This window comes from Camelus ferus, chromosome 19 (genome assembly GCF_009834535.1).
Source record: "Camelus ferus isolate YT-003-E chromosome 19, BCGSAC_Cfer_1.0, whole genome shotgun sequence".
NCBI lineage: Eukaryota > Metazoa > Chordata > Mammalia > Artiodactyla > Camelidae > Camelus > Camelus ferus.
In genome coordinates this window covers 12466193-12484246 of record NC_045714.1, presented here as the reverse complement: position 1 = coordinate 12484246, position 18054 = coordinate 12466193, and the positions used below count along the sequence as shown (strand labels likewise).

Sequence of the window (18054 nt, the reverse complement as noted above, 5' to 3'; positions counted from 1 at the left end):
ATGGTTTTATGTAAATTTTTTTTTGTATTTAGGAAAAGGTTCAGAAAAAAAGTTATAGACAATTGAAGACTACTTTCGTTAATGTTACTTCTGAATGCCCATTGTAAGTAATTTTTCATAAATTGTAAAGTTTTCTTCATATTTAAAGAAAATATTTATTTGTTGTATAATGGAGTTAATATTTCTCTTCATTTTTACAGGAACGATGTTTACAATTTTAATTTGAATGGAGCAGATGAGCCTATTATAAAACTTGGAGTAAGCTAGAAATTAGTCATTATTTTTGTATTAGTTATTCAGTATTTTGTATTTACAGTTATTAGAGGATTTCCATCCTCTTGTAAATATGCTTTAAAATATTTTAAAATATATTGTTAAATATTTCAAAATTTATTCAATACCATCCTAAGCATATTTGGTTTTCTTTCAAATCTTTTGGACTGAAGTAGACAAAAATGAGTAATTGGGGCATCAAGAAAGTCACTTACTGATGGCAACAGATTTAAAATTATTACTCTTGTTTTTAGTATATTTTATATTATTAGCCTTCTTCTTAAGCATAAAAATATTTTAGTAAGCTTAATTTTATTGTCCCATCTTATAATTATATGATAGAAGTGATAGAAATTAGATTTTTTTATGTTTATTTCTTTCCCTTTTTTTTAAACCTTATTTTAACACTGAGAGAAAATTTTTAATGCTTATTCACAATATAGATCCAGGAATTTCAAGCTACAGCTAGAGAAGCCTGTGTGGATACTTCAGTAACATTGTAGGTATTTTTATTAACAATTAGATGGATCATTTTAAAATATACTTTTCTCAGTTGTTCTTTTTCTTAAATATTTCCTCCCAGTTTGTCTGAGTTTTTAACATATAAAAAGAGTGAATAAAAATGCCATTGTCATAACTTCTATTATGGTTCTCTTATTTCAGTATTTGCTTCTAAAATTACCATGTAGAACACTGTACACTTTTAATATTAGTTGTATATCTTAGATGATAAAGTGGAAAGGAGTTAGTAATCCTTTCCTTTAACCTTGTTGTTTGATATAATTTAAGTAAGGTCACTTAAATTTAAGAGAAAAAGTGACTTGGCCACAATTATGTAGTAAGTTAGTGAAAGAGTTAAGATGGAAAACCCAGGTCTAACTCTGCAGCTGCATGCCAACTTAAGAAAACGAGTAATTAAGATTAAAATTAATGCGTATTTTTGTTTAAGGGTAGGTTTAAGGAATCATGATGAACTTGAAACTTCTCTCAAAACAAAAGATAAAAGAGTAAGTTATAATATCCTAATGTGTCTATTAACATCAGTATTTCTTTTAATAATTTTTCAATGCCAAAGATTATCACAGAACTGGAAAACAAAAATATTTGGATCATTTTTTAAACTCTAGGAGATGTTCCCATTATGACTTTTCTTATGGTTTCTGAGCTATCTGCAATCTAGTAAGATGATATGACAATTTTAGTTATCTCTTTGCTGGTATTGGGTTATGTCTCTATGGAAGTAAGCTATTTTGATTTATTTTTATATTTTGCTGCCAGTGTTGTTGTTAATTAAATCTTGATCTCTGATATGGATTTCTGAGTGACTTTATTGGATAGATCCCTAATGCCAGATTAGTATGCTAAAAAAAAAAAGTTAGTTTTTCCTTTTATTTTTTTTTTTGGCTTAACTTCCTTTGCATGACATGTAAGACAGATTTTGTCATCTATTACAAGGATTGTCTTTTTTTATAGATTGTAACAAATCATAAAAAGAAAAATCTCTTTAGTGATACTGACACAGAATACAATTGTGATGACATGAAGACAGATATTAGCTGGTTAAGAGAACCAAAATCAAAACCACAGCTAATAGACTACAGCAGAAATAAAAATGTGAAGAAACATAAAAGTGGGAGATCAAGTAAGAAATCACTTTTTTGTAAATGATTTTACCATTTCAACTATATAAAATGCTTTGTTGGTTCATAAATATATTTTTGTATGTAGATAGTGTTTATAACTACATACCTTTATGAATAAGAAAAAAGTGTTACTTTTTTGATAATATGTTTATATTTAGATTACTTTTTTTATTGGGACCTTAGGGACTCAAAATATGATTTATCATAATCTTGGCTCATTGCATACTCTCATCATTTGTCTATTGTGAATAATGTATTAAATACTCATGAACCCAACACTACCTTAAACAAAAAACTTGGACAGTATCCCACTCCCTGCCACACCCAACACACATACCTTTTAGGAATTCATACAGATGCAATAAAAACTTATTGAAAGGAAAACAATTTTCTTAGAGAAATATTTTTGCCTAAATCATCCACAAAACGTTTTCCCAGCATAAGGCTTCTGCCTTCTTGAAGTAGCTGGATGAGGGTTTGAGGTATTGGTTTTGGCTAGACATGACTGTTTTCATAGCTTAACATCAATTTCAGTGTTTACTAAAACTCAAAGATTTTATATGTTCAAGATAACATAACTCAGAACTTTTAAATTTATATTTATTTTAAGGAAATCACTGTTTATTTTATTTCAGGATAAAAATAATCATTAGTGACCTGTGGCAGTTGGGGGAGGGAATGATGTCTTAAAAAGAAGTGAACATAGAGATACAGAAATGAACTTTGGTCTGTGTTTAGAAGTGAGGCTGAATCTTGAAAACAGATGAGAGTTCAATTATATGCATGAGGAAGAGCAGCAGTAGGATTATCTTTCTATGTAAAAGAGAGAGTATGGCATAGCATGGTATGCCCAGGGAATGCAGTATTGGAGTAGTTGGAGTGTAATCAGACTTTGTGGAAAATGCTGAAAGGCGCAGCTGGGTCTAGTCATAGTGTCTGGACTTTGAAGCAGTGTGTTATAAGGCAAGGAGAAACACAGTAAGATCCACATACTCTCAGGGAGCTTGTAGTCTGGTGGGAAGATGTACAAATGAAGACATTTACAACATTGATTAGAAATCTTGGGAAGACAGTAAATGTCTGAATACTGTAATCAGTAAAAGCTCTTAAAACTCAACTCTCCTGAGTGAATTGTTTTGTTTAAATGGCTGAATGACTACAAGTCAATATGTAGGAGCTGGCTTATTGCCAGGATTGGAGGACCTTTCTTCTAGAACTTCATTACTTCCTTGGCTTGAACATGACAATATCAAATGACATGATTCTGTTTTATAAAGTTAATTATACTGTTTAGAGATATATACGTGTGACTAACGCAGTTTCAGGATAGTGATTACCTTTTGGCAGAGGGGATATGGAAGGTCATGTAAGAGTACACAAAGTAGATTCAGATAAATGGAATGGTAATTCGTGAGTGTTAACTTTGTAATGTATGTTACATATTTTCTTGTATGTTTTAAAAGTTTGTTTTATTTAATTTAATTAATTAATTTAGACGGGAACTTGGTAATTCACGTTATACCAACCTATCCTGTAAACGTGTATCAATCTCAGTTTAGTCTCATCTTGAAACTTAAATTTTTGAATGAGTCTAAAGGTGTATTCTTGTTTTTCATGATTCTAACTTATATGGAGAAATATTCTAGTAACTTTTAATATCAGTTCTCATCTATTTGAAAAATTCAACCTTATTTTCTTGAATTGCAGGACCATGTTTGGAAAGGAGACAACCAAGATCTAAAATGGTAAAACCGGGAAGTTTGTGTTCAAACATCTTTTCAAAATTATTTTTCTCTTTTCCTGTAAAAAAAAAAAAAAAAGCCATTTGTCATCTCATAATTTGATCCTTGTTATCCTTGTTTATCCGTAATTGTTTCAGGCTCTGCACACTTACTTCTGCCTTCTGCCTTTTTGAATCATGTTGGCCTGTTTTAGGTCTGTTTTACTCTGTGCTTATAGGTATTTTTGATATCTATTTTTTCCTTTTCTTTCTCTTAAGTAATATATATCAGGCCTCTCAGAGCTTTAATAGTGAGGCTAAAAAAGTGATAAAGAATATATTTGGAATGGGAAGATAAAATCCACTCATTTAAAAAATACTAATCAGGAATATTTTTATTCCTATGCATATATGGATCTTGTCACAGTGCTAATTTTATAGCAAATAGCTTGTATCTCAAAATAGTGATCTAATATATTCAGGAATTTTTCTCCTAAAGACACCCAACAAAAATATCACCAAAAAGGTAGATGAGACAGTTCCAGAGGGGAGAACCAGACTTCCACGAAGAGCAGCAAAAACCAAAAAAAATTATAAGGATCTCTCAAATTCAGAATCAGAGAGTGAACAAGAATTTTCACATTCATTTAAAGAAAAATTGCTAGTAAAGGTAAGTAGATATCTGATTAATAATTTCTAAAAGCCTCCTAAAATATTAAATAGAGTGAATTTTTGTAAGAATATCAGACTTGCCACTTCTTTTTAAGATTTAACTTTCTATATGATAAAATTTACACAGTAATTCTAAAAATTGATCCTTAGGCAGTATAATGTTAAAATTTGTAATAAGTTGGCATTAGTGTTACAAAACAGGTATTTGACTCTAGTAAAATTATAACTTTAAGATAGTATCTTTGAATTAGAGAAGTATGTAGTCTTTTCCAAAATTATCCTTCAGGAAAGTACAGACAGTTGGGAATCTGGATCTTTTTCTTGTGTAAAAGCAAAAATACTGGATCTGAGTTTCTTCCCATACACTGCCCTACTTCTGTTCATACCTGACTTCTTCCTTATGTCTCAGTCTTATAGATATACCCCTAGCCTATACTTGAAGGCATTCTTAACAAAGTTAAAAAAAAAAAAAGAATATAGTGCTTACAATGTGCCAGGTGCTATTCTAAGCATTTTATAGATTTAATTTCTTAAAATCTCTTAAGTAGCATACTTAATGACTACTAATGACATCTCATTTTGCAAATGAGAAAAATTGAGGCTCAGAGAGATGAAGGAACTTGCCCAAGTTCACACAGCTAGGAAGTGGTGAAACAAAGATTTGAATTCAGAGTCTGGCAGTAGAGGTAGGTCTCTGACCATTACACTGTTCTCATTTTAAATCATTAAACCTCCGTCTCTCCCTGTTATTTCTTACCTGGAAGATCTTAAGGATTTAATATAACTTACCTCCAGATTTTCTATCACTCCTTACTTTCATTTACATATAGTTAGGTAAATCTTGCCAAACCAACTTTCATCCTACTCTCTTCAAAGAAAAACCCTAAAAATTTCCAAACAGACATTCAAAGCATCAAAATACCTTTCCAAGCTTTTATTCTCACTTCCCATTACATACCCAGAGCTGGAACAGTCAAATGGAGAACCTGTGACTCCCAAACAAGACCTGTGTCTCTGCTCCTTCTGCTTGAATCAGTGGTCCTCCACACTCTCAGTCACAGCTCCTGCCATCCTCTTTTACAAACTCCTGAGCATGTCATGTACCGTGAAATCTAGGAACTCCTTCTGGTTTCCCTAAACTGGATATAATCTTTGAACTGTCATAGCATTTTATTTGTAGCTCTTAAGATATTTATTATAGTCTATGTATATTATGTTTTCTTGTGAATTTGTCATCTGCCTTCTAGTATATAAGAAAGTCTTTTACTACTCATGTTGAGGCCCCTATTATGCCTGTACTTAGTGATATAAGGCATTTAATAAATACTTCAGTGTAACTTAGTTTTATATGTCCAAGTATAAATTATTTGTATTTGAGTATAATTTGAAAGTTATGAATACATTTAGGAGAGTATACATTCCAGAAGCAAAACTGTGAAGCTGCCAAAGAAACAGCAGGATTCCTTTTCTGCCGAAATACAGAAGGATATATCAAAAGAAAGGAAAAACTCATCTCTACTGAGAGATACTCTACAAGAAAACAGCCTTGACCTAGCTCCTATATCTTTATCTGGGAGTCCATCATCTATAGAAGTAATGAGATGTCAGTATCATTTTTTTTCCTTTAGTTGAATATTCACTAATTTTCTACTACAATTACATGAATATATAATTTAAAGACTAATTTTGAGGGGTATATTTAAGATTTTCAGTAGTCAAAACTTCATTTTTACACTAGTTAATGCTAGTAACTTGGTCTTTGCTGAGTAGACTTGAGAACAGTGTTACTATGACCCTGAAGTTTTACATGTTACAAAGTTAAAGACCAAATGCTTTACAGAAAAAAATTTAATGTGTATTTACAAGTTAAAATGTGAAACCTTGAATACAGTGGGAATGATGGGAATTCCTAGTTTCTCATTTTTACATTTCATTGGCAAAAGTCTCCAAGGAATATCATGGTCATTCTGTGAACCCATAGTGGATTATCTTCATAAACAACTGAAGTTTTGCTTTTATTTAAAAATAATTGGCAAAGAAAAGTTTTATTCTTTGAAGCTCTGGCGTATGTATATATTTTTCTAGTATAGAAACTTTAAGAATAAGTTTGTACTTATTATATCTTTTTCAGTTCCTTTTAAGGGTATTTTAAAGCATTTCTGAGTGTCCATCATTTTAGCAAAAATTCAAGACTTACATAAGTTAACAAACATTTCCCCTCAAGTAGCTATTTGTTCTTTTCTATAATATTTTAATACTGCTCAGGACAAGTGTCATCTCAGATAAGCACATACTCAGAAGACCTGATTTGATCATATGCCCTGATTTGACCTGAAAACTGTGAAAATTCATTTATACTAAGACTTGTTTCAGCCATGAATTTTCTCATCTGTATTTGAAGGATTTAGGCCAGACTACTTCCCAAGCTATCTCTAACCGTCAAACCTGTGACTTTAATGTGTACCAGTACTGGCTATGATCTCAGAGTACTCAGGATAGTAATTAAATTAGGTTGGTCGCCATAGATATTTTTGTTTGAAAATGTTTGGAAAGTTCTTAAATTTTTTTAAACATTTTTTATTGAGTTATAGTCATTTTACAATGTTGTGTCAAATTCCAGTGTAGCGCACAATTTTTCAGTTATACATGAACGTACGTATATTGTCACATTTTTTTTTTTGCTGTGAGCTATTTTAAGTTGAATAATACTCAGTATTTTTTAGTCTTTAAAAACATTTTACATATAATTTGATCTTGATTTATTAAGCTTACCCTTTCTGAATACAGCTAAGATTTGACGGTTTATATTTTTAGAATTTCAATTAATCATACTATTTCTAAAGCAGACATTAGAGATTAACACCTGTCACCTCTTTTTGTTTGTGTTTTGTGAGGCAATATAGGTACAGAAAAAGGAACAGAAAGGGATTTTACTCAGGATTATGACTGTATAACAAAATCAGTATCACCTTATCCAAAAACTTCATCACCTGAATCCTTAAACAGTAAATACAGCATTGGAGGTCCAACAAAGTCACCCAAAAACAGTGAGGAAAATTTACTGTGTACAAGAGAAAATTGCTCACCAATTCCACAATCATTCTTTTTGGTAAGAAAAAAAAAGTATGTATTTTCTCTTTTATCAGATATACCTGAAGTGGGCAAATCATTTGCCTTCTAGTCTTAATCAAGTATACAGTGCTTTTCTTCTTAAGGTTTTGAGTGTGGTCTAGGGGAGAGGAGGAACCTACCAATAAGTAAATAGCCTCAGTGAACCGCAGACTGATCCGTGCAGGAGGAAGAAGGTGGCGTATGACAGTACTGGTGACAAGTCTGTGCTAGGAATGTCACTTCCCAGGAGGTACTACTTACTTGGCTACATGTCAGAATTACATAGTTCGTTTCCTAGATTTGAATAGGCTTATTCATACTGCAACATAGGCACTTCTTTCAGATTTCACCGTAACTCAAAGTCTGTAACATTTAGTTACTAAATCACAAGTTGACAAAGCAAATTGCAAAGAGTGTAGTTGAGAACAGTATGACTATAGCATTTGCTTTAAAGATTTGTAAATTAACTTTAAAACTAGTAGGTAAATGGTAGGAATATTAACAAACTTAATGATATGTTGAAAAATTCTTTATCCTTCCTCTCTCATGTATTGTTATATGTACCATTTCTTATTAATAAAATATGTAGGTATGGTCAAAAGTCTTTTAAAAAGACAGAGATAGGACTCAATTATGGGTCAAAGTGAGGGAGGATAGCTAAAAATGTAATGTCGACAAGAAGTAGTTTATATTTGGAATTCTGCTTTTTTTGGGGGGGTTGTTTGTACTTTGGGACTAGTTTATAAACTCCACCTCACCTCCAACCCCTTTGACTTGGGTTGTATAGATGACTTAATTCGGAGAATTTTGAAATAGTAATACAGTTATAGAGCTGATTATCAAGATAATATAGTTCACTGTAACTAGGTATAGCTGAAAAAGTTTTGACTCAGCAAATAGTGGAGCAAGGATAAACGCATTCTGTGTTAACATTTTGCAAGTTAGTGAAGCCATCTGCACCTCAGTTTTCTCATCTGTAAAATGGGGCTGGCAAAAATTAAATAGGCTGATTATGTAAGCATAATACCTGATACACAGTAAATACTCAAATATATTATTCTCTTGATATGTGCTAGTATCTGAATACACAAAGATGGAATTAATGACAGTTCAGCACACCTATAGCCAAGATCTGAATCCTCTGATAAAACCAATCTACTGTCCTACCATTTTGAACTGAATGTAAGTTTATTTCTACAGGGTTTTAAGGTCCTTTTATTCTGTTTAACCAGTAGTCTTCACAAAGCATAATTTTTCAAATAGAACCTTACATGAGACCTCCAATGTGCCAAACAGATAACATAACTATTCTGTTTAAAGCAGATAGGTCTAAACCCTTGCTGATACATCTCCCTCTCTGATAACCCCCAAAAGCACCTTTGCAAGACTCTTTAATTTCTACAGAACACGGTTTAAAACTAGTTTCCGACTAGACCGTTATCCCATGGTCCTTTGTCAGCATTGCTCTGTTGTCCTTAGTTTCCCTGCATGCTTTCTCTCTTTGGTATCCTGTCTTGCGAATTGCAGCACCTAGGTAATCGCTGCATACCTATGTTGATTCTACTCTGTGCTAGATGGAATTTTGTTACATATTTATTAGCTGGACTTTTACAGGAGACATTGTGTTTCCCAGTTACTGTTGACTCTTAATTAGGTACTGGAAATTTGCTATGTAAATTTGTTGTACCAGCTTAACACTCTCCAACAATACTATGTGACAGTGCCCATTTTTCTAGTTTTTGCCAATCTGATGAGTGTAAAGTTTGTCTGACTTAATTTTCATTTCTGATTAACAGCATCAATGAGTATTTTTATATTTTTGGCCATTTTGTAAATTGCCTATTTTTTCTGTTTTTAAAATTACATTGTTTGATTTTTTTTCTTATAAATTTGTAGGAGTTCTTACTATTTTCTGGATACTTGTTCTTTATTGGTGTTATATAATGTAAACATTCTTTTTCTAGTACGTAGCGTTTCTTTTCACTTAGTTAAATCAAAAACTTCCACATGACAAAAAAATATGATGTAATGAAATTTACCAATCTTTTGCTCTTCAAGAAATCTTCTTTCAGCTGTTGTCATAAGAATATTTTATTTTCTTGTACAAATGTTAGTTTTAATTCTAACTTTGTTTTCCATCTTCCTAGGCTTTCTCTTTGCATATGGATAGTGAATTAGTTCAACATCATGCATGGGATCCCCCTCCTTCCTCCATCACTTGTGATGCCAATTTGGTCACAGCCTTGCACCCACATGGGTCAGCCGTTTGGTCAGTGAGATATAGCACAGTGCACCTCCTTGCTTCAGTTAGTGTAGTTTCACACTTACAGGGGTTTCACCACCCCCAATCCTCACCTTCATCTCATTCTACTTCTGAATTCTCTGGGCCCTTTACTTGTCTGATCAGTTTTAGAATTAGTTTGTCTGAGGGAAGAATTAGCATTTCCCAGTATTGTTACTGAGATTTCTCATCCACGTATTTCACTTTTCTCTCTGCTTTTTGGTCTTATTTCCAACAAAGTTGTGCCAAATCTTCCACAAAGAAAGTTGTCCTTCTGAAGTGTTCTATTTTTTTCTTTGCTGTATTTAAAATTTTGCCTTTGTATAGAAACACTGTTGACTTTTATATCTAATAATCATGACAAATTCTATCATCATAAATGCCGGCCTGGATTCTCTTGGATTCTGAATATAGATAATCATAAAATGTTATTCATGGTAATTTTTGCATTTTTCCATTGCAGTCTTTATGCTACATGGTCTTTTCATTTTTAAGGGTTTGGTGTACTTGTTATCAAATTAATGTTGTAATTGTCTAAGTGCTTTTTAAAATTATGAGTGGGTATTGAGTTTTAGTAATGAAGATTTACTCTCAAAAGTTAAGTAGTTTTGGTTTAATGTTGTGGTTTTCTTTTATTAAATAGTTTTCTTACTTCCTTGGGGTTTCTATATGTTTTGTTCATTCATAGCCCATTTAAGAATAACGTAGTGAATAGAAACAATATAGTCTGTAGTACAGTTGGTCCTCCACATCCACGGCTCCCACGTCTGTGGCTTCAGCCAACTGTGGATCACTATTTTTTGTATGGGACATGAGCATCAGTGGATTTTGGTATTTGCAGGGGGTCCTGGAACCAACCCCCCCCCACCTCCACTGTGGATACTGAGGGAGGACTCCACTTACCCAAGAAACACAAAGTTGAAACAGCTATTTAGATGTAAGCAGTTATAATTTAGAACAAGTTTGTGGAAATTTACCTCCAAATATGAAAATTGTATTTGAGGCAAAAGAGAGGTATAGATGGTCGTCTAGCTATCAAGCTTCCCTTAAACTGAGATTGTTCTTATAAGAATCAGATGACGGGGTTTTAATAATTTAGTATTTTTCAAATGTTATCTGAAAATTTGATGTTTAAAATATGTAGGGATGGTTTGATCATAAATAACAAGTTGAAATTTTTAAAATGAAAAGGTCTTAAGTATGCTATTGCTGCTAAACCACTGACTTACATATTTATAATTAGGACTATTTCTAGTTTCCTGACTATATAGGAATTTGGTTAAGCTTTTGCCACTATAAAAGCCCATTAATCCATCAACAAAAATATTTTAATTACCCATAAAATACAGAAATTTAAGACAGAATTTTACAGCTTGGCATGGGCTGAATTTTGACCTGAACCTCAGTGGGTAGGTTGGTATATACAGACTGAGTGGAGAAAGCATAATAACCTGAGTACAGAAAGGGAAGTGGACATGCATTTTCACAAAACAGGAAAAAGGTTAATTTGGAACAAAGAGGCTTGTGTATTCAAACAGTAAAACATAAGGTTACAGGACAAAGATGGGGCTCAGTTAAAGATAAAGCCTGAAAGAAGTAGTCTCGAAAACTTTGATTTTCTATGGCTCCCTGACTCAAAGAAATCAAAATCCTAATGAGGAGGGACAGAAAAGTAGTAGTAGTTTTAAAAAGCCAACTCAAAACTATTGCTATAATTTAACATTGAGGTAAATGCATGGTGACAAATTCAGGTAAATGTGAGAGATGATAAAGGGATAAAAACCAAACAATTTGGAAAAAAAAGAACTGATAACATTTGCAGTTTATTATCTTTAGGGTTTGGGTAAGATGGTCAAAGATGAATTCAAGAGTACTTACAGAATTTTTTTCCAATTTCTGATAAATATTTTAGGATAGTCATTCAGCGTCTCCATTATCCATGTCTAGTGAAGGAGGAGAGAAAACGCAGTGTGACATGCCCTGGGACTCCACTCATGCATCAGGTTTGCAGTCATAGACCTGCTTTTTAAATAATATATTAATTACCGAAGTATTGTAAAATTCCATCTAAAGGAGTTATATATTTTAAGTCGTACCTTTATTCAATTTAGTTCATGTCAAAATGAAAACAAGTACAATAGGTAGAATTTAATGCAGTTGCCTGAAACTATACAAGTTAACTGAAAGACTTTTTTTTTATAAAAGCAAGAAAATATTAGGTATTTTTAATTAAGATTATAGTACCTCATTTTTTAACTGTTCCTAAGGCCCTACACAACATCTTAGTCGCAAACGAATGTACACAGAAGACAACCTAAGTAATTATGATGAAGTAGAACTGGAAGAAAGAGCAAACTTGCCTCCCAAAAAACTGTCTAAAGGCGAAGATGCAGATCATCACAATGACAAAGGTCGGTAGATCAAATGCCTGTATCAGAATGCAGTTATTTTGGAAGGTGGTATCTTAGATCTCTAGTGACTTCATCCATAAAGGAAATCCCTTTGTAAGGACAACTTTGGATACATCCAAGAAGGATGATACTCTATCTGAATAATGTTATAGTAAGGGTCTTTTTACTCATAGATCACCCTCATCATTCTATCACTGATTACCACATACAGGTTTTACTGGAGTATGAACTTATTGATAGATTAGTGTGTCACTAAATAGTTGGATTAATAACATGGAAGTAGTTTAAACCAGTTATAAAAAACCTTTTAGCATGGGTATTAAAGCAGAAACAGTAACATTAAAATGGAACATTTGGACTGATTTTTTTAAGTAAAAATATTTTAAATTAAAAAATATAAATTCTTCCTTTGATTTCATAATCCTTAGATTACATATAGAATCTGAAAATAACATAATTTTGTTCTCAGCCTCATGACAAACAAGGCTAAATTTGTAACAATGCTTATCTTAACTTTAGCTGATTGTCTTCTTCTTTTTTTTTTTTTAGTGTCTGAAAGTGTATCTCCGTTATCAACAAATGACTCTTCTATTCCCGGGGAGAACTGGGAAACTGAAATAGCAGGTGTAGGGATTGTGTATGAGCAGTTCAACACAGAATTCAAGACGAAAGTTCATGTGAGTTGTCATTCTTTAAATTATGATTTGTAATTTATACTCAATATGACAACATGCCACACTTTCTACTAGACTATCAGTTTGTTAGAGCCTTTGGCAACCAAAAACCCACTCATGAACTTACCTTTCCTCATGTACTGGTGAAAAATTGGAACGAGTCCTAGGTGAAAAACCTTACTCTCGCAAGAGCCGAGTTTCTCTTCTAAAGTCTGTGTGTTATCCTGTGCCCTTTCTTTTTCTACGGGTTCTGTCTCTCTCCTGTTTTCCTTTTCAATTTGTTTACCATTTTGACTCTTCTGTGATTTTTTTTTCTGAACAATTTTCTTTTCATGTCTAGTCTTTTTAATACATCGTTTATCTCACAGAGGTGACTGCCACTGCAGGTACTATAATAAAGTAAGTACAAAGGGCGAGCAGCCCCCATCACAGAAGTCCATTTCACTTAGTTTCACCAGTTCTGTACTTACGTATCCTTAGTTACTGAGGCTCCAAAGAGGTAATGTTTGCAAAAATCCTTTCTAAAATAATTTTTAATTATTGTTGTGCCACCCATGTCCTTTTCTCACATGCCTATATTTAGAATCAACAGTTCATTCTGTCCTTCTGTTAAGAAAAGGTATTTTCCGGCACAGGTTATCAGCCCTGTCTCTTTGTCTTTTTCTTCTCTTCAGTGGTCAAATCTGAAATTGAGATTCTGTGTATTTCTTTTGTTTTGATTTATCCAAGTCTAAACAGAGAAGCCCTGATTTCATATATTCTGTTACACATCTGTGACAGATGTGAATATATATATTTTATGAAAAATGGAATAAATAATTTTGAGTGGACTCTTAGGCTGTGCTCCTGAGGAGAATTACAATCAAGCATCTTTGTAAATTGTAGAGTGTGATGTACTTAATGAAAATAATTTACCAATTCAACCCTCAGTTAGAACCTCTTTGGTGGAACGAGACTCTGCTCTGACTGAGCTTATTTATTAACACTTCGGCTGAAATCACTTTTTTTTTTCACTTTTCTAAATTCTCCTTAGTCATTTATATTTCATGGAAAAGGCTTTGGTCTTAATACAGTCTTGGTTGGATTATTATTTTGTAAAGATTTTCAAGTTAAAGATGAGTATTTTTCAGATCCACCAGAAACTGATGGATTATTTTACTAAGCAGTTGTGGAAAACAGCCCAACAGCATATAAAAACAATGAACCATCAAATTCAGGAGTACAGGTCTGTACTTAAAATCCCTTCTGAAATATTCTAAGTGCTATGTAGTCTGAGAGCTATCATTTAAAAAAAAAAATCTCATTTTGTTTCTTTAATAGGATCAAAAAACTTGATAAATTCCAATTCATCATCACAGAGGAGCTGGAGAATTTTGAAAAAGATTCACAGTCTTTAAAAGATTTGGAGAAGGAATTTGTGGTTTGTGCTTTTTAGAGTTTAAAAATAATTTTAAAACCTTATTTTTAAGGAGCTATACTCAGGAAAACCTCTGTTAACCTTTTGCTTTTAGATAGAGCACACCAAAAAGGTTTTTGTTCCTTAGAATATAACTTAGTTTAACTTAGATTTTTAGTTTATAATGAATACCTTTGTAATAAGGGAGAAATTCCGAAAGATTTTGCTTTCAATTTTTTTTATATCCCAGAGTTATATCTGTAATATTTTTAGCATATAGCCAAGTTGTTTGTTTAAATTAGGAATTATAGAAATATAGTAAATTCTAATGTCAAGTTTTAATTTTTAGTCATAAGTATAACTAGTTTTGTATTTTGAAATTTAGGACTTTTGGGAAAAGATATTTCACAAGTTCAGTGCCTATCAAAAAAGTGAACAGCAGCGGTTCGTATGACATTCTTAATGATTAGAATCTATGACATATTTTTATTAACAATAAGTTTGTATTAGTTTAAAATGTTTAATTAAATGGCGATAATATAGAATATATAATTTAAGTACAATACAAAGGTAACTTTCATTATTTTACTTGTTAGGCTTCACCTTTTAAAAGCTTCATTGGACAAGAATGTCTTCTACAACACTGGTTATGAAGAAACTATTTTTACATCTGAGGTATACATTTTATATTTTTATATATAATCTCACTCATTATTAGTCTAACTTGTTTTTTTTGCTGTGAAAATTTTATAATAAATTTCATGGGAGAAATTATTTATTCACAGATGTGTTTGATGAAAGAAAACATGAAAATGCTGCAAGACAGGCTTCTTAAGGAAATGGTAAATCAACTCTCTAGTTTGGGTTTTTCAAATGGCATGATCGATCATGCTTTCTTATTTTTAAATGGAAAAATCTTCCACAGGTTTTTCTCCTTTCTTTTTGGATTGAGAGAAGGCAGTTTTAGCCCCACTGGGATTCTTCTAGTAGTTCTTTAAATTAAAATAAGGGAGCAAAATTTACAGTAAAATATCAGAGGTGATTTAAATAATGAGTCTCTCCTAAGAAAAAAAAATTAATTTGAAAATTTAAAAATTAGCTAGAAGAATGATTTCTTTGTATGTATCTAAGCACTGTGCACTGCAACAGACCTCTCTCCTGCTGTGTCTTCTGAAGGAGAAGGTGTGTCAGGACAGAGTGATCCCAGAGTGAATTATTGTCTACTTGGGCAAGACTTCATTTACTTAAATTGGGGATAAAATTAGCTGACTTTCCAAAAGTCTAGTAGACCAGCAGCTGCATTCTGGGGGAAAGGTCCCCTGGAGAGGGAGGAAGATGTCTAAAGGGACTTCTCCAAGTGAACATGTCTTTGGCATTTTCTCAAGGATGGAGGTATTTTTATGTATACGTTAGTACTAATCTTGGTATACAGGATATTTTAATGTACTTAGTTAATTTTAATAGAACTTCAACACGCTGAAACAGTAGAGGATCAGGATGTTCTGGCTAAGCCAGTTTAGCTTAAAGCAAATAAGCTAACCAGACTGATCCTTATTGAAATTCTTTTCTAGACTATTTTGGTTTACTTTCTTCCTTTAAACAGTAAATACAAATTTCTTTGATTTGGGGTTTAAAAGACTAGAAGTCTTCTCTCAATTGATCATCTAAAATATCAGTGATGAGCACATAATCCTGTAGATATCTAGGAATATACCCAGGGGGACTGGATAAAATGAACACTGATATACAGTGTCTTGATTTTTTTTAAATTTTGATTTTAAAATTATCAGTACAAAACTAATTTTTTTCCTTTGACCATAGCAAGAGGAAGAGCTTCTTAAAGTACGCAGAGGACTGATGTCATTATTCATGGCTCATGAAAGAAACAGTGTGTGACGCCTAGTTGTTACCAGCGAGTTTTATCGAATTATGCTTTTCTGTGTATAACTAAGGAAATACTACAGTAGCTCTATAAAGAGAAACACATGTCACCCAGGCAAGACTGCCTTTGTAGGAACCTCCAAATCCAAAGAAATATCTTATCAATGAAAGAACCTACAGTCACTATAACATGGTTCTGAGCCCAAAGGACTTTTGTCTGTACACTATTACCCTTTTTAAAGAAAGTTTTGGGAAATCAGACAATAAAAGGAACTGGCTTGTTTTGCATGCATGAGACAAATATTCAGTTAACCATATTCACAAAACTAGGTATTCCTTTAATAAACTACAACTTACCATACAAAATATATTTTAAGTGAAAACAGTTTGAACTAATATAAAGTATTACTAAAATTTGTTTACTAGTTCAGAATATACTACAAGTAGTAAAAATTTAGTGACGCATAGAAGGGGGGAGAAGTCAGATTTAAAAGGCTTACCTGCGTGGCCATCAGTACTTGCAGCACACTGTTGGAGAGTATATTTGTTCAGTTATGACTCCACTATGTTATTAGAAGGCAATAAAAGAGTCTAAAATGGTTACTATATAATTCTAGGTAGACATGCTATTAACTCATAAGCAAGCTGTTTTGACAAGTACTTTTTAAACCCCAGTGTTCATTGCAGTAATATTTTGCTAGATTAACTTCTTAAAATGAATACACATTTAATTTGCTTTAATTGTATAATATATTAATGTTGAAATAAATGCTTTGTCGGATAAATGTTCTACAATTGTTTTATTTTATAAATTATTATTTTTCCTATTTTATGAACATTGGATCAAACAGAATATCCTTCTTTTCAGACATCCTAAGTATAATACCAGGCAGCCTCACTTGCCTGCTTAATGGTAGTAGCGTGTTTGAATACTACCAGTATTTAAGTACCGTGGTAGAAGTGGCTTAGAACTACTCCCATCACAACACACCTCCCTGCTTATGTCGTACTTGGTCCCATGCTGTGTTGTATGTGTAATCCAACCCAGCTCTTTAAACCTTTCTCCTTTGACCTCGTCATCACCAGTAGTTATGTGCCCTGAACCTCAGCCTCAGACATTATCACCCCAACTTGCAGAGTCGTCCCGGCTGTTTACTCCACCACTCCTGCTGTGCCTGTTACCCTCTCGTCTGTCCTTCCTTCCCCACGCTGGAGTCCTTAGTCCAAAATAATACTTTCTTGTCCTCTCTCTTCTCCTTAACTTTATCCACTGGTTCACACCCCTCATTCCATAACCTGAATATCACTTGAGAAAAATCATATAACCAAGGTTTAAATTTATGACCACATTTCAAGAGTATTACTATGTATCAGTACCTCTCCTTAATTCTTTACGTTTTAGGGGATGGCCTTACTTCACACTTCCTCATCTCTTCTCCCAAAAATGTCACATGTTATCTGCATCACCAGCATTTTTTGATTTCTCACATGTTCCAGTGACAGATTAGCTTCATTATTTCAAGACCATCTAATCCACCTGCTAGTGCTCTTAATCCTATTACCTTTGACTTCTCTCTACTGGTGTGTATAGCCCACATTTATTTAAAAAAAAAAAAAAAAAGGACTAACATCAAGTTCCCCTCTAACTGCTGCCCTCCCTATGAAATTCTTTACTCACCTTTACACAGAACATATCAAAAGAATTTTCTCTATTTTCTAACTCACACACTTCTTATTTGTCTCTTACCTTGCCTCAGTCCAGCTTATCTCTACAATTGCACTGAAACAGCTTTTATGAAAAATCACCAGTAATTTATTTATTCCAAATCTAATCTCTATCTTCTTACTCAGCTCCTCAGTGCCATTTAACACTTAAAAACCCTTGGCTGGCACATGTATTCCACTCTTTCTCATCTTATTCCTGGCTTCCCTTTTACCTCTTAACGTGGGGCTCATTCCTAGTCTGTCACTCTTCCTCAGCCTCTTTCTCCG

The 18054-nt window shown here is 32.8% G+C and overlaps 1 protein-coding gene across 11 annotated transcripts in view; it reads left to right on the top strand.

Moving 5' to 3' along the window:
• SYCP2 (synaptonemal complex protein 2) overlaps nt 1-16839 on the top strand; it is a 75412-nt gene extending 58573 nt beyond the window's left edge. For 7 of the 11 annotated variants that reach the window (XM_032461471.1, XM_032461473.1, XM_032461470.1 and 4 more), the window contains 18 exons: nt 33-103; nt 201-258; nt 717-772; nt 1223-1280; nt 1747-1915; nt 3624-3661; nt 4136-4306; nt 5716-5911; nt 7212-7417; nt 11613-11703; nt 11968-12111; nt 12661-12788; nt 13916-14010; nt 14106-14205; nt 14567-14625; nt 14778-14856; nt 14967-15023; nt 16003-16839. In XM_032461471.1, coding sequence (XP_032317362.1) covers nt 33-103; nt 201-258; nt 717-772; nt 1223-1280; nt 1747-1915; nt 3624-3661; nt 4136-4306; nt 5716-5911; nt 7212-7417; nt 11613-11703; nt 11968-12111; nt 12661-12788; nt 13916-14010; nt 14106-14205; nt 14567-14625; nt 14778-14856; nt 14967-15023; nt 16003-16077 — 1851 coding nt within the window. In that variant the 3' untranslated portion in view covers nt 16078-16839. The remainder of the gene's footprint in view (nt 1-32; nt 104-200; nt 259-716; nt 773-1222; nt 1281-1746; nt 1916-3623; nt 3662-4135; nt 4307-5715; nt 5912-7211; nt 7418-11612; nt 11704-11967; nt 12112-12660; nt 12789-13915; nt 14011-14105; nt 14206-14566; nt 14626-14777; nt 14857-14966; nt 15024-16002) is intronic. The other 4 variants (XM_032461472.1, XR_004313020.1, XR_004313019.1 and 1 more) reach the window with 4 other exon arrangements.
• Nucleotides 16840-18054: the final 1215 nt, after the last annotated feature.